The sequence below is a fragment of the Schistocerca piceifrons genome, chromosome 11 (assembly GCF_021461385.2).
Source record: "Schistocerca piceifrons isolate TAMUIC-IGC-003096 chromosome 11, iqSchPice1.1, whole genome shotgun sequence".
NCBI lineage: Eukaryota > Metazoa > Arthropoda > Insecta > Orthoptera > Acrididae > Schistocerca > Schistocerca piceifrons.
The window spans coordinates 9017439-9034715 of record NC_060148.1 but is presented as its reverse complement, the minus strand read 5'-3'; the positions used below and the strand labels follow the sequence as shown (position 1 = coordinate 9034715).

Genomic DNA, 17277 nt, shown 5'->3' with positions numbered 1-17277 from the left:
GCCAGGAGGGTTGCGGGAACATAGGATATATTGCAGGGAAAGTTCCCACCTGCGCAATTCAGAAAAGCTGGTGTTGGTGAGAAGAATCCGTATGGCACAGGCTGCGAAGCAGTCATTAGAATGAAGGGTATCATGTTTGGCAGCTTGTTGAGCAACAGGGTGGTCCACTATTTTCTCGGCCACCGTTTGTCGGTGGCCATTCGTGTGGATAGACAGCTTGTCGGTTGTGATGCCTACATAGAATGCAGCACAGTGGTTGCAGATTAGCTTGTAGACCACACGACTGGTTTCACAGGTACCCCTGCCTTTGATGTGATAGGTAATGTTAGTGACTGGACAGGAGTAGGTGGTGGTAGGACGATGTGTGGGACAGGTCTTGCATCTAGGTCTAGGCGTGTGTGTGTGTGTGTGTGTGTGTGTGTGTGTGTCCGCGCACGTGCGCGTGTGTGTCTATTGTTGACAATGGCCTTGGCCAAAATTTCTAAGTGTGAGACGGTTTTTGTTGTGCCTATCTGTGACTCAGCTTCTCTGCTATATGGTGAGTAGCAACTTTCCTTCTTACAGTATTATTAAATGTGATGAAAAAGTGTTTTTGTACACAGTTGGTGTAAGTATATCAGCCACATTATAGAAAAGACTAACATTCTATATAAAAAAAAACTTGTATCTTGTTGCTGTAACTCTCTGGAAAGTATCTCAGTAAACTAGGTTAATAACCCTGCAGAAATTGTAGCGTTACTTACGTGGACCTATCTCAATAAATATTCCTGTCACTTATTATTCTGCAGAGGCATACACTTTGTCTGAAACACCCTGTATGTCACTGCAGACTTCACAAGCTATCTGCTACATAACAGCTGCTGGAATGATAGTCACTAATGTAAATGTTTTCAGTTGCTAATAATGAGAGTGTAAATGCTAGCCTTTTTTAATTTATGTTTGTCATTGGTAATAAGTGTTCTGCTTTTAAATTTTTTCCTCTGTTGTAATGTGGAGCCCACAAAAATCGTCAGCCAAGATACATGGATGTTGTTTGTTGTTGTTGTGGTCTTCAGTCCTGAGACTGGCTTGATGCAGCTCTCCATGCTACCCTATCCTGTGGAAGCTCCTTCATCTCCCAGTACCTACTGCAACCTACATCCTTCTGAATCTGCTTAGTGTATTCATCTCTTGGTCTCCCTCTACGATATTTACCCTCCACGCTGCCCTCCAATGCTAAATTTGTGATCCCTTGATGCCTCAGAACATGTCCTACCAACCGGTCCCTTCTTCTTGTCAAGTTGTGTCACAAACTCCTCTTCTCCCCAATCCTATTCAGTACTTCCTCATTAGTTACATGATCTACCGATCTAATCTTCAACATTCTTCTGTAGCACCACATTTCGAAAGCTTCTATTCTCTTCTTGTCCAAACTATTTATTGTCCATGTTTCACTTCCATACATGGCTACACTCCATATAAATACTTTCAGAAACGACTTCCTGACACTTAAATCTATACTCGATGTTAACAAATTTCTCTTCTTCAGAAACTCTTTCCTTGCCATTGCCAGTCTACATTTTATATCCCCTCTACTTCTACCATCATCAGTTATTTTGCTCCCCAAATAGCAGAACTGCTTTACTACTTTAAGCGTCTCATTTCCTAATCTAATTCCCTCAGCATCACCCGACTCAATTCGACTAAATTCCATTTCCTTGTTTTGCTTTTGTTGATGTTCATCTTACATCCTCCTTTCAAGACACTGTCCATTCCATTCAACTGCTCTTCCAAGTCCTTTGCCGTCTCTGACAGAATTACAATGTCATCGGCGAACCTCAAGGTTTTTATTTCTTCTCCCTGGATTTTAATACCTACTCCAATTTTTTCTTTTGTTTCCTTTACTGCTTGCTCAATATACAGATTGAATAACATCGGGGAGAGGCTACAACCCTGTCTCACTCCCTTCTCAACCACTTTTTACCTACTTGATCCTCTGCTGCCTTCACTACTCCATCCCTCAGAGCTACCCATCTGGTTTCTGTACATATTGTAAATAGCCTTTCGCTCCCTGTATTTTACCCCTGCCACCTTTAGAATTTGAAAGAGAGTATTCCAGTCAACATTGTCAAAAGCTTTCTCTAAGTCTACAAATGCTAGAAACATAGGTTTGCCTTTCCTTCATCTTTCTTCTAAGATAAGTCGTAAGGTCAGTATTGCCTCACGTGTTCCAACATTTCTACAGAATCCAAACTGATCTTCCCCGAGGTCGGCTTCAATCAGTTTTTCCATTCGTCTGTAAATAATTCGTGTTAATATTTTGCACCTGTGACTTATTAAACTGACAGTTCGGTAATTTTCACATCTGTCAACACCTCCTTTCTTTGCGATTGGGATTATTATGTTCTTCTTGAAGTCTGAGGGTATTCCTCCTGTCTCGTACATCTTGCTCACCAGATGGTAGAGTTTTGTCAGGACTGGCTCTCCCAAGGCCGTCCGTCAGTAGTTCAAATGGAATGTCGTCTACTCCCGGGGCCTTGTTTCGACTCAGGTCTTTCAGTGCTCTGTCAAACTCTTCACACAGTATCGTATCTCCCATTTCATCTTCATCTACATCCTCTTCCATTTCCATAATATTGTCCTCAAGTACATCGCCCTTGTATAGACCCTCTATATACTCCTTCCACCTTTCTGCTTTCCCCTCTTTGCTTAGAACTGGGTTTCCATCTGAGCTCTTGATATTCATACAAGTGGTTCTCCATTCTCCAAAGGTCTCTTTAATTTTCCTGTAGGCTGTATCTATCTTACCCCTAGTGAGATAAGCCTCCACATCCCTACATTTGTCCTCTAGCCATGCCTGCTTAGCCATTTTGCACTTCCTATCGATCTCATTTTTGAGTCGTTTGTATTCCTTTTTCCCTGCTTCATTTACTGCATTTTTATATTTTCTCCTTTCATCAATTAAATTCAATATTTCTTGTTACCCAAGGATTTCTATTAGCCCTCGTCTTTTTACCTACTTGATCCTCTGCTGCCTTCACTACTTCATCCCTCAGAGCTACCCATTCATCTTCTACTGTATTTCTTTCCCCCATTCCTGTCAATTGTTCCCTTATGCTCTCCCTGAAACTCTATACAACTTCTGGTTTAGTCAGTTTATCCAGGTCCCATCTCCTTAAATCCCCACCTTTTTCCAATTTCTTCAGTTTTAATCTACAGTTCATAACCAATAGATTGCGGTCAGAGTCCACATCTGCCCCTGGAAATGTCCTACAATTTAAATCCTGGTTCCTAAATCTCTGTCTTACCATTATGTAATCTATCTGATACCTTTTAGTATCTCCAGGATTCTTCCATGTATACAACTTTCTTTTATGATTCTTGAACCAAGTGTTAGCTATGATTAAGTTATGCTCTGTGCAAAATTCTAATAGACAGCTTCCTCTTTCATTTCTTAGCCCCAATCCATATTCACCTACTATGTTTCCTTCTCTCCCTTTTTCTACTGTTGAATTCCAATCACCCATGACTATTAAATTTTCGTCTCCCTTTACTACCTGAATAATTTCTTTTATCTGATCATACATTTCTTCAATTTCTTCGCCATCTGCAGAGCTAGTTGGCATATAAACTTGTACTAGTGTAGTAGGCATGGGCTTTGTGTCTATCTTGGCCACAATAATGCGTTCACTATGCTGTTTGTAGTAGCTTACCCGCACTCCTATTGGTTTATTCATTATTAAACCTACTCCTGCATTACCCCTATTTGATTTTGTATTTATAACCCTGTAGTCACCTGACCATAAGTCTTGTTCCTCCTGCCACCGAACTTCAGTAATTCCCACTGTATCTAACTTTAACCTATCCATTTCTCTTTTTAAATTTTCTAACCTACCTGCCCGATTAAGGGATCTGACATTCCACGCTCCGATCCGTAGAACGCCAGTTTTATTTCTCCTGATAACGACATCCTCTTGACTAGTCCCCGCCTGGAGATCCGAATGGGGGACTATTTTACCTCCGGAATATTTTACCCAAGAGGACGCCATCATCATTTAACCGTACAGTAAAGCTGCATGCCCTCGGGAAATATTACGGCTGTTGTTTCCCCTTGCTTTCAGCTGTTCGCAGTACCAGCACAGCAAGGCCGTTTTGGTTAGTGTTGCAAGGCCAGATCAGCCAATCATCCAGACTGTTGCCCCTGCAACTACTGAAAAGGCTGCTGCCCCTCTTCAGGAACCACACGTTTGTCTGGTCTCTCAACAGATACCCCTCCATTGTGGTTGCACCTACAGTACGGCTATCTGTATCGTTGAGGCACGCAAGCCTTCCCACCAATGGCAAGGTCCATGGTTCATGGGGGGAGGTATACATGGATAGTGTTGGAATAATGCTAAGGAAGGCTGAATCTGTGATTCTGTGTTACGCGCACTATCTTCGTGCGTTTCACCCTTATGTACAGATTCAGACACCTAAATTCTTCTTTTTTGAATCCGCCATCTAAAATAGTCGTATCTGGATATCAAAGTCTTGGCCCGTGTGTCTCTTTGTACAGTGGTATATTGTGTGTGACAATTATAAGCACCAAAACAATACTGTACTGATTTATCAGCTTTATCTTCCATTTTGTCTAGTGTAAATGCTTCTTCACAGATGAAAGTGAATTGTTGCTGATGCTCATATCCTTGTACTCACTCCCATTCAATCCAGAGTAAACAAGGCTTAAGAAGAATCTGAAGAGAATGCAGACTAACAACCTGTAAAGAAGTGAATGCAGGCTTTCTTAGGGAATTTCATCGATGAAATCTCTGGCCATCAGCCAAATCCGGTATTGTATTGTCACAAGCATCTGCTAGACTGCAGACTCCTGTGCTGAGGCCCCAGTGGGTGCACCAGTTGCTTGCCACTAGAGGAGTTGACTGGTGGTGGTGGTGGTGGTGGTGGTGGTGGTGGCCGCCCAGGTGTTGACTACTGGTCTTCTGCCCACTTCATCTGTTGCTTTCAGATCAGTGTGTTCTTGACCTATTTTTCCCAACGCCATATCCCGTGCAGAGCTCAGTTGGTTACAACTGTTGCAGTGTTATGTGGCTTTATGCTTTGTTATAGACTTACTATTTTGTTAGTTGATTTGTTTTCACCACGCAATGCCCGCGGTTTACATGCTTCTTCGTTGCTGAGTGATGTATCACTTTTTGTTCTGACGCCGCAACCCTTCCTTTCCTCTATCTTTACTACTTTTTATCTATATAAATGATGAACTTTTGTTTTTGCCATTTAAGAACTTTTTAATAACTGTGGAAGCATTACAGGCATCGGGTCACACCTAATGTGTCACCTGCCTATACGTTTTACACGAACCTTTCGAGACTCAATCGATCTGTTTGCAAAGAGAAAGCAGAATGCCTCTTCCTTTGACGTTGTCCGACGACGACCTAGGAAGTTCTTCGCCCTGGCGGCCCGGGCTCTTCCGTGGCTCGCGGTAGTTTGCAGCATTCGTTTTATTCCTCGCTCACTTGCCACTACGTCGAACTTGCGTCGTGATCGTCGGGCAACGCCTTCCACGTTATCTGCAACATAAATAAACTTTCTTCCCACAGTATTTCTGAAAACCCAAAAACAAACTTAAAGAACATAATAATAATAACTGTTCTTACAATTTTTCGTATAAGTCTTGGTCGATTTAATGAGGGGTGGGACAGGCCTAAGCCTTGTGACACCACACTGTCTCAGTTAACAAAATTGTGGTGTACTTAATGTTTCACTGTCTCGGTGATGGCTGAATCGCAGAATGATGTTGTTGTGGAACAGCTCCTTGGTTTGTCCAGGTCTGCATAAGATCTGGAGTTTGTAAAAATACACTCTGAAAGCTCTGGTGAGAAAATGGCAGAGGCATCAAGTAGAATAAAGAGGCAGCACTGGACGAACGTCAGGACTCCCTCCTCCCCACCATTGGCCGTGAAAATTTTTCCAGACAGTGCAGTTGGCCCTCCAACGGGCTCTAGGCAGAGGAGTCTGTGATCCATTGGTTGTAAAGGAACGAGCTGGACATCAAACTTGAACACTTTTTCTGGTAATGATGAGTAGGAAGTTTGTGTATGTGTTTTGGCAACATGAGTTGGCTGATAATTGTAGAAGAGACCATAAACCTATATTATTTTATGTTCAGAGACGGCGGATGCCCCGGTGGTGTGTGCTTCGACGAACTGCTCACCGGACGGTTACGTTACTGTGTTTGTCTGTTGCAGATCCACAACATGGCGACATGTTGGAGAACAGAAAATGCCGCTCCCGGGGCGTGAAGCAGCCGTTCCACAGGGGCTCGGCAGCGTCGGTGTGTCTGCGCCACAGCCAGCTCCGACACCACAGCCACCGACCCCACCAGCCACAACACCACGCTGGCGTGTCGGAGCAGCCCCAGCTGCTGGAGACTGGAGGCAGCACCGTTCCACTCCCCACCTACCCGCACTACACCAGGTACGAGAGCAGCTCACCAGACTGTAGTGTGACCGTATCCTCAGAAACCTCAGATTTTGCATCACGTTTTTGTTCATCTCCAATTCTTTAAAATTCTTGATACCCAGTCAGACTACAAAATTTCAAGACTGCATTAATAAAAAAATACCATAGTTAAGGTGGTGTTTCAATGTTGTACAGAGCATTCATACAACTACACTATGTGATCAAAACTATCCAGACACCTGGCTGAAAAAGACTTACAAGTTCTTGGTGCCCTCCATCGGTAATGCTGGAATTCAGTGTGGTGTTGGCCCACCTTTAGCCTTGATGACAGCTTCCACTCTTGCAGGCATACGTTCAGTCAGGTGCTGGAAGGTTTTTCTGGGAAAGGCAGCGCAAAAGTGTTGTATAGGATTCAGGTCACGACACTACAGACCAGTCCATTGTAAGGATGTTATTGTCGTGTAACCACTCTGTCACAGGCCGTGCATTATGAACAGGTGCTCGATCGTGTTGAAAGGTGCAGTCACCATCCCCGAATTGGTCTTCAACGGTGTAAAACAAGAGGGTGCTTAAAACATCACTGTTGTCTTGTGCTGTGAAAGTGCTACGCTGAACAACAAGGGGTGCAAGCCCCCTCTGTGAAAAACACGACCACACCGTAACACCACCGCCTCCGAATTTTACTGTAGGCACTACACACGCTGGCAGATGACGTTCACCGGGCATTCGCCATACCCAAACCCTGCCAGCGGACTGCCACATTGTGTACCGTGATTTGTTACACCACACAACGTTTTCCCACTTTACAATCGTCCATTGTTTACGCTCCTTACGCCAAGCGAGGCTTCGTTTGGCATTTACCAGCGTGATGTGGCTTACGAGCAGCCGCTCGACCATGAAATCAAAGTTTTCTCATCTCCCACCTAACTGTCACAGTACTTGCAGTGGATCCTGGTGCAGTTTGGAATTCCTGTATGATGGTCTGGATAGGTGTCTGCCTATTACACATTACGACCCTCTTCAACTGTCGGCAGTCTCCGTCAGTCAACAGACGAGGTCGGCCTGTACGCTTTTGTGCTGTACGTGTCCTCTCACGTTTCCACTTCACTATCACATCGGAAACAGTGGACCTAAGGATGTTTAGGAGTGTGGAAATCTTACGCACAGACGTATGACACAAGTGACACCCAGTCACCTGACCACGTTCTAAGTGCGTGAGTTCCGTGGAGCGCCCCATTCTGCTCTCTCACGATGTCTAATGACTGCTCAGGTCGCTGATATGGAGTACCTGGCAGTAGGTGGCAGCACAATGCACCTAATATGAAAAATGTATGTTTTTGTGGATGTCCGGATTTTTTTGATCACATAGTGCATATTTTAAAAATGTGTTGTTTGGGCAAGATCAAGACAAGAGGGTTTGTTACACAAGCCAATGTGTCCATTGTTGCCATGACCTTTCCTATTTTTCTCCTTGTTTCCTAAACACCTTCAAACCATAACGTCGCGCAATAAGCGGCAGTTGTTGCTTGCCAGCAGCAACAACAGATACCACCTGATGATAAGTAGTTGCTTCAAAGAAGTATTGTAATATACACGAAAGCCAATTTGACAGCACATTCTAGAGCTATATATTGGTCGTACCTGCTGGGAAAGCCCGAAGAGTCGCTGATGACTGATAGTTATTTATGGGTTTAGATTCAGTGGCAACAGCAATGCACAACCAAATTGACACCTTTCAACTTAGATATTGGCTGTGCAATGGACCGGCAGTCATCATAAACATCAGTCATAAAACAGAAAAAAATGAACAAATATATAAGCAAATCACTTTTACTGCCAGAAACGCATTTGCAGGATGTCGCATGTCCACAGATGTTTACTCTTGTTTATTGGCAATTCATCAGTGTTTGAAAGAAGACCCAGTCACTTCCTTTCCCACTACACTGAAGTATGGGCAGATTGGCAGTATAGTTTCTGCAGAGAGAACATTGATATTACGGCAGTGTTTTAGTTTGGAAATACTTTCCATTATATGTGGTTACAGAATTAATATTTCTTTAATTGATCTGATTGGAACAATTTGATGAAAATGATTTCTTTCCATCCCAGTAACAAAGATTTGTGATCTGTGACATGAGTAAATATGATGTAATTGATAAATATATTTTTGTTTTGTACATAAAAAAGGAACAAATGGTGCTTAAAACATTAGCAATCAAAATCTTAGTATCACACTTGTCAGAAAATAAAATAATAATCGGCAATAAAATAACATCAAAAATGAGAAGAAAATAACAGATATTTCTTATTCCTGGCTATAAATTCTTGAATATCAAAATGATACTTGAAATATAAGTCTTGTTGGCCCAGCAGAATAGAAAAGAAATACAATAACAGCATGCATAGTCCACAGCTCATGGTCATGCGGTAGCGTTCTCGCTTCCCGCGGCCGGGTTCCCGAGTTCGATTCACGGCGGGGTCAGGGATTTTCTCTGCCTCGTGATGGCTGGGTGTTGTGTGATGTCCTTAGGTTAGTTAGGTTTAAGTAGTTCGAAGTTCTAGGGGACTGATGACCATAGATGTTAAGTCCCATAGTGCTCAGAGCCATTCGAACAGCATGCATACATAGCGTGAGACTTGGACATTCGTCAGCGAAACACAGTAGGGAATCGCTTACTAAAAGAAGACAGATAGTATGTTACATAGGTCCATGAAACATTTTGCCAGAGTTGTTTAGAGTACACTGCAGAAGTTTTGCTGGGAAGCCCTCACACACGCAATACAGTGCCGATCCCTCCTCACGCGATTTTTCTATTTTTGGAACTCTGAAAGATGATGATCTTGGCTATTGATTTGCTTTGAACAAAGAGGTGCGTGTCTTGGTACCATGACAGTTCTGTAGACAACAACAAACATTTTACTATGAAGGCATTTGACCGTCTTGTCACACAGTGGGATAAATGCGAGAAGAATTGTGGTGATTGCCTTTGAAATAATAAACAGCTTACATACTTCTTTCCATCTGCCTCATTTTCATTTGACTGTCCCTTATACTATTCTGTAGTAAACTCACATCTAGTTTCTTCGGGAACCTGTCTCACAATAAAGGTTCTATTCTGTGTATAAATGTGTTTGTAGTTTGGTGAAATAGCAAAATCATTATTTTTTACGGTCACATGAAGCTATTTCTCTGCAGTAATTAATATACTCTTGATAGAATAGTTTTGTTGATCTGTATTTTTTGTAAATTTTCTTCTTTTTATTATCTTGATGTTTCAGGTGTACTCAGATTTCTGATGAGAATGACAGTGCTTCATTTGAAGAAAGTAATCTTCAGAATGTGACCCACGATGAATTGGTGATGCCGCAAGAGGTGTCGACACACTTCGGGAGTTACTGTGTTCCAGCACAAGGAATTACAACACAAGAGGATAATTTCCTCTGCAGTACAGATAATGTGAGCATGATGGACCATAACTTTTCTGTATTCACCTGCAGTTCATGCCCACAGAGTGTTTCATCAAAATACTGCCTCGTAATGCATGTCTTTATTCACGTTGCTAGTGTAGAACCACTGTCACATGTTTGCAGATACTGTGATGGTGTAGATACTCCACCACACACCATCTGGTGTGTTGTGGAGAATTGATTTAGTTGTAAGTGAACTGTTTCTCACTGATTTTGACCCAATAAGCATTTGAGGATGAAAGAGTATGACAGGACTCTGACAGCACACACATTTGCTGACACTGTGAATGTAATGTAGCTCAAGTGATTTGTGCAAACGTATTTTCAGCTCAAGAGACGACATGCGTGTTCCTTCTATGCAGTCAGTGGTAACAGTTCATATGAACAAGTCAGTTACATTGATCATACATCACAGGTACTTCCTTGTCGACCCAATAACTGCTCTCTCTGCTAAAAGAAATCTAAATTACTTTCTACATTGCATGCACATACAAAACCATACAAATGTAATTTATGCTGTATATCCTTTGCTTTTGATTACCTCAAGAACCATGTATCATGCACTCTGGAGTAAAGCCACATAAATGTTAAGTTCGTGGAAAATCATTTGCTAGAGTTTATGACCTCAAGGTCTCTCTCTTAATTGACTTGGGGTTGAAGTCACTTAAAGTAGATTCCATATCTGACACGGTGCTCTGTTGCTGGTTGTTAAGGAATATACGAGCATACGGAATAGTTTCACATATATGTGAGTGGCTCGAAGACTTCTTAAGTAATAGAACCCAGTTTGTTGTCCTCGAGGGCGAGTGTTCGTCGGAGACGAGGGTGTTGTCGGGAGTGCCCCAGGGAAGTGGACTTAACATAGAGGAAAACATTATATAGAGGAATGTATTACAGAGATTCTTCATGAACTCGACAGGGAACCCCTAGAAGGAAGATGATGATGTTTTAGTGAAAGACTATTGGGAATGTTAGAGAAGACACTGGTTATTCTGCCCATCTATTGTGTTATTTCTACTCCCATAAATAACCATATTTTTTGTTGATAATTTTCTTATTTTCAATGCATTTATCATGTAAAACCTAGATCATGTGACAACTAGATGAAATTCTCAAGTTCTTATTTAGGTTTCATTTCACTTAAGTTTGTTATTCAGATTCTTATATTAGTTTTCTGATTATTTTGGCACCATTAGTTTGGCTATAGAGCATGTTAATCAAAGGCTACAATCATTTAAAAGTCAGTGCTACAGTTGGCAAGACGAAGAAGCATATGAGCTTTTTGAAATTTTACCACTGACTGCAAATCTGTTGACATTATCTGCATTCAGTATAGGCTTAATACACTGTAACGACGTGTGAAAATTTTTCATGGATCAGGATTCGATCCTGTATTTTCACTTATCGCGGACACTTCCAGTAATCCATTCGGCTATCTGTGCACACTGCCTGGACTGACCGAAACCTCCGTAAACAGTCCACATCCTTACATGATGGTCCACTGTATTCATCAGCTATTGCTTGGGATGTTACAAGAATTCTCACAACAGTGAGAATGAGAAAACGATGAATCGAGACCAGTGTTACTGTCGCGTGGCTGCCTAGGCACGTTTTACGTACATGTGTGTCTGAAAGAACACTCGCGAATAACTATCCACAGCTGTAGGAATTCACTGACTGAGAATTCCTTGACGTTAGCTTCATTACAGCTAGGTCTACTGCCCAACAGTGACACGTGACGTGAAGCCAGATTTCCCACTTCTTGTGACTGGTCACCTCGACCAGTTCTGCTGTCCGTGCACACTCCCCAGACTGACTGTAACCTACATATGTCACACCGTCTGTATCCTTATATCGTAGTTCACTAAATCGATCACCTCAATCCCTCGTTGTCCCATTCTCCCGGTTGCGAGAATCCGAGTAATGTTGTGAGCATTAGGTGATGAATATAGTGGTCTACAATATAAGGATGTAGACAGGTACATTTGGAGGTTTTAATTGGTACAGGGAGCTTGTATGGATAGCTGAAATGGTTGATCTGACCGATCACAAGAAGAGGGAAATATGGCTTAGAGTCCTGGTCCAGCACAAATTTTCATGTGTAACTGTTGGGTAGTTGAGGCGTCCCTAGTGCAGCTGATTTCAAAGAATTCAATCAGTGAAAAAATTTAAAAATATTTCGTTCAGCTGTGGGTCGTCAGTAGTGTTGTTATTTCAGACGTGAATGTAAATATTTGAAAAAAAGGGACCAACAACATATGAAGATGAAGCAATCTGACTTTCCTTAAAGTATTTTAAATTACTAAGAACTTTTTGTCTCCTGAAATAATTAAACTGAAGTTTGTATGCAGTGCCATTTTACATCGCAGATTCTGTCAGGACCAGTGTTAGATTCCAAACTTTGACTACATATTTTTGTTACTTTAATTTTTGTGTCAGGATGAGATTAAACACTAATAAATCAAATCACTAATTATTAACTTCTTGTAATTTGCAAATAATTTTCAATATGCTGCTCCTACATGTAAACAAGGGAATTCACATTGGGAAGGATAATGGTGTCCATGTAATTTTTTTTTTTTTAATTTCTGACCAACAACATTTTCTATAAATCAAAATCACTTTAGTTCTTGTAGTTTATAAAATAATGCTTTATTCTTTTGCGCATCTATAAGTTGTCCAACGTCACCCAAAATTGCCAATTTGCAGTTTGTAAGTTCATGAAGGAGACCTATGTTTGGGTGCGCACTCATTGTTGACTGGCACAACAAATATGTTCAATCTGTATGCAAAAATATGTTCACTGTTTACTGTGAGTCTCAAGAACTCTTAATGTTTAATAACTTTTGAGTGAACTGTGTAAACTCATTTAATGGACATTTTCACTGGACTGTATTGTGTTTAATGAAGTGTGGAATGGCAATCATTGAAGTGAGGTATTGGTGGACAGGGTAATGCTCATTAGGTTCTGAATTAATTGAATTGCTAGAGTGCATGGTACTCCAATGAATTACTGCAAGACAGTGCTTAATACAAACTTTGTCGATCCTATGTAAATGTGATCTGTGTTTTTGGTGCCCCAAAAAAGAAGAGTCGACTTCACCACTCAACTGCAAGTGTGACAGGCTATTGTTGGTTCTAATCTGAATACTTGCACTTACAATTTGTTCGTAATATATAAGCTGGCCACCGCACGTAATAACTGAACTTTGACAGGAATAAAATATGTGTGCCATCTAAATGGTATTGTGTAAACCTTTGAGCAAACACCATGCCACGTCATTTAAACTTTCAGTTGTGGGCTGATGAAGAATGCTGCTACCAACGACAAGACATCAAAATCCAGGTCAGTTCCGATGCATTTCAAGCTGTGTGATTTCAGAGCACTTAACGCTTTTACTGCAACGGGTATGATACATGTCCTGCTCACCATTCCCCATGTTTTGTGGATATGTATACATGTGCTGAGTGGATTTTCATATAGTGATGTGAATGTCTGAATGCATCCTGAGTTGCTGTTCTCTTACCATTGCGGACATGTTACTTTCATATCTTTTTGAATAAAAAGGTTTCGAGTATGTATTACACAACATGCATGCCTTCATTGCTTGCTGTCATTTCCAAAAATAACCTCATTTCCATATTTTGAATTGTTTATGAGATACGAGGATTGTTGACCATGTGATTTGCCATACACAAGGACACACGTCTACAAGAAGGGTAGTAGAAGTGATCCGCAAAACTGCCATCTAATATCCTTGATATTGATTTGTTGCAGAACATGCTCCAAGCTCAAATGTAATGGTGTATCTTGAATGGTATGACCTCAGTGCCAACCAGCATGGAGTCTGAAAACATCGGTCATGTGAAACCCAACTCTCACTTTTCTCACATGACGTACTGAAAGCTTTAGATCGAGGCAGTCAAGTAGATGCAGTATTTTTTGATTTCTGAAAAGCGTTTGACTCGGTACACCACCTGCACTTACTGTCAGTAATTTTGGATGTACCCCAGGGTAATGTGTTTGGACCCTTGCTGTTCATGTTGTACCTTAATGACTTTGCTGACAATATTAATAGTAATCTCAGACTCTTTGTGGGTGATGAAGTTATCTATAATGAAGTACTAGCTGAGAGAAGCATAAATATGCAGTCAGATCTAAGTGGTGCAAAGATTGACAACTTGCATTAAATGTTCAGAAATATAAAATTGTGCAGTTCACAAAATAAAAAAGTAGTATCCTGTGACTATAATATCAGTGAGCCTCTGTTGGAATCGGCCAACTCACACAAATACCTGAGTGTAACACCTTCTATGGAAATGAAATGGAATGATCAGATAGGCTTACTGTGGGTAAAGCAGGTGGTAGGCTTTGGTCATTTGGTAGAATTCTGGAGAAGTGCAATCACTTTACGAAAGAGATTACTTACAAACCACTCGTGCGACCAGTTCTAGAATATTGCTCAAGCGTGTGGAACCTGTACCAGACAGGGCTAACAAGGGATATTGAACATACACAGAGCAGGGCAGCATGAATGGTCACAGGTTTGTTTGATCCACAGGAGAGTGTCACAGAGACTGAAGTAGAAAGCTCTTGAAGGTAGATGTAAACTATGCTAACAAAGTCTATTAACAAAGTTTCAAGAACCGGCTGTAAATGAAGACCGTAAATACATTACAACCACCTATGTACCTCGCACATATGCATAGTGAGGATAAGATTAGAATAATTACTGGATGCACAGAGACATTCAAACAATCATTCTCCTCATGTTCCATACGTGGATGGAAGAAGAAGAAACCCTAATAACTGGTATAATGGCACGTACCCTCTGCCGTGGACCTTATGGTGATTTGCATAGTATAGATGTAGATGTAGGTGCAAAAGGGTGCATCACGTGTGACCGTCCTTCAGATATAAACTACAATAATTCGAGAATGAAATAAGAACCTTCTGCTCTAAGTTTAAATAAAATTTTGATTTCTCATTTACATTTCATGCACTGCAATGTATCAAGAAATTGTACTGTGTGAAAAAATGACAAGAAAGCGGTCGCCATTAAGCAGACGGGACTTAGACGAGTCGGAAGACACGGCTGCTTACAGTGCCATTTTGGATGGCAGCAAATGGGAAGCTTGCAGAACAGAGTTGCTAAATGTAAATATTGAAGACTGGCACAAAGGCATCAGTTGAGTTCATGTTGGAGTTACGAGGAGAAACAGTGAGCTGACAACATATTTGGAGGCAACAAGTTTTAGTGTGATTAACTGTTTGCCAAAATAACTGACAAGGGAAGAGGAGACCATGTCTTTGATGATTATGAGCAATGGTAAGAAGAGTTAAAAAAATTACTTTTCATTGATTATTGATCTGGAGATGAACTTGTTTGTATTGGATTAATAAAGTTAAGTAATCTACGTAATCTAACTTACGCTAAGGATCACACACACACACACACACACACACACACACACACACACACACACACACACACACACACACCATGCTCGGGGTACGGCTCGAACCTCCGACGTGGAGAGCAGCACGAACCGTGACAAGGCACCCCTGACTGTGCGGCCACCACATGTGGCTGTTACGTAAGAGGACAGTATGGTAAGTGGTAATGAAGTATGGCATCATCGTCCATTTAGCTAATATTTAAGGAGTACCTGTTATATGTTTACAAGACCATAGGAATGAATTAAATGGAGATTCCCAGGTGTTTTGTGAGGCTATTAAAAACAGAGAAGGAATAGTAATTATGCATGTTTCAGGAATCGGAATTATAGGATCTACTGGAAAGATGTTAAGCAAGAAGTGTTATAAACTGTTGAATTGATGTGACAGCAGTTTGATTGTAAATTTTTAGTAGTACATGGATGACCTGGCATAGTGGCAATTCTTCTGGAAAACCTGACGTTCTCAGGGTGTTACATTTTATCTGGAAAAATAAAGGAAATCTCAAGGAATTTAGGAAATTTTGTAAAATCTCAGGAAATTCTGTTTTTTAACTATCATTGACACACTTTTATTGAGCTTTGTAAATCAAAAATTTTTAAATACTTCTTATTTAAAAGAGTGTTACTTAAATATGGCTTCATATAAATTATCAGTGTTTAAAACTGCAGTGACCTCTGTAGTCAAGAAGAAAGAAAAGTCGTTGTTTTGAGATACTAAACTTGTTTTCAAATATGGATAGCCACAGTGCCTGAGCATAGAGGAAGATGAAAGTGTTATTGGAGATGAAAAAGAAAACTGAGAATATAGGGGGTATAAAAGCTAGAAAAAGAATGAGCTGAAGAGACTGTTAATTCAAAATAGAAAATTGTTTCCAGACATAGCAGATCTAGTGAAGTGTTTTGAGTACAAATTGAAATTTAAAGAGCTAGAACTTTTTTCCAGGAAATCTGATGTTGTCCCATTTTCTAAGAAGAAAGATGTAAAAACAAAAGGCTTGCTTGAGGAATTGTTGAGCGATCAAACAGTAGGACTTTGTCAAAATGAAAGATGAAGGTGTTAGAGTTATTCTAGGTGCTAGAAAGTTCAGTTTAATAGTTCTGAGGGAAAATGACATACCAGCTAATATAGATAAAATTTTACAAAAATTCTGTGGATTCGAATCTGTGGGGGGCCACAAGGAACAGGAGGGTGAACATGCTCTGTGTAAGAATAATTTTAAAATAAATGCACATGGCATGTGCCCCCACCCCCCTCCCACTCATGCGCGCGCGCCCACACACACGCACACACAGGTTTGTTTTATTGCAGTCATTTTCACATATGATACACATATTAAAAACATACTTTGATTACAGACACCCACAGCTTTGTTCGTGTCCCAGTAGAATTGTTATGATGAATAAATATCGAAGAAGCACAGCTTGCAATGTGTGCAGCCCCTCCACTGCCCCATCGCGCTAAGTCAGGCGTTACGTGATAATGTCTGTCTGTGTTCGTGACAGGACATCTCCAACACAGATACATCGGTTTCAATGCAGTTTTTACATCTATTGGAAGGCTAGCTTAATCAGGATTGTCATGACGTATGTTTGATGAAAGTTTGTTCAGTGATTTAAAGGTAATCTGTTATATAAACTAAAGAGTGTGCTGGCAGCAACATGCTGCCTAATCAAGTGGTACATAATTTGATGTCTTACTAAAATATAGATCTTGGAAAATCTACAAAAGTGACTGCGAGAATAATTATGTTTATCTTCTGTGGTTCACTCACAATCACCATTTTTTGTCTTTTAGATTCACTGTGGCAGACACAATGAAAAATGGTGATTATTGGTGAAATGTAAAGGATAAGCACTTTTGTCGAGATCACCTGTGCTAAATACTGCAAAAGAGCATATTTCCAACAAACT

General features: G+C 40.8%; 1 protein-coding gene across 1 annotated transcript in view; it reads left to right on the top strand.

Moving 5' to 3' along the window:
• LOC124720206 overlaps positions 1-17277 on the top strand; it is a 209286-nt gene that overhangs the window by 175331 nt on the left and 16678 nt on the right. Inside the window, exons 8-9 of the mRNA XM_047245529.1 lie at positions 6225-6453; positions 9718-9973. Of these exons, the coding sequence (XP_047101485.1) occupies positions 6225-6453; positions 9718-9973 (485 nt within the window). The remainder of the gene's footprint in view (positions 1-6224; positions 6454-9717; positions 9974-17277) is intronic.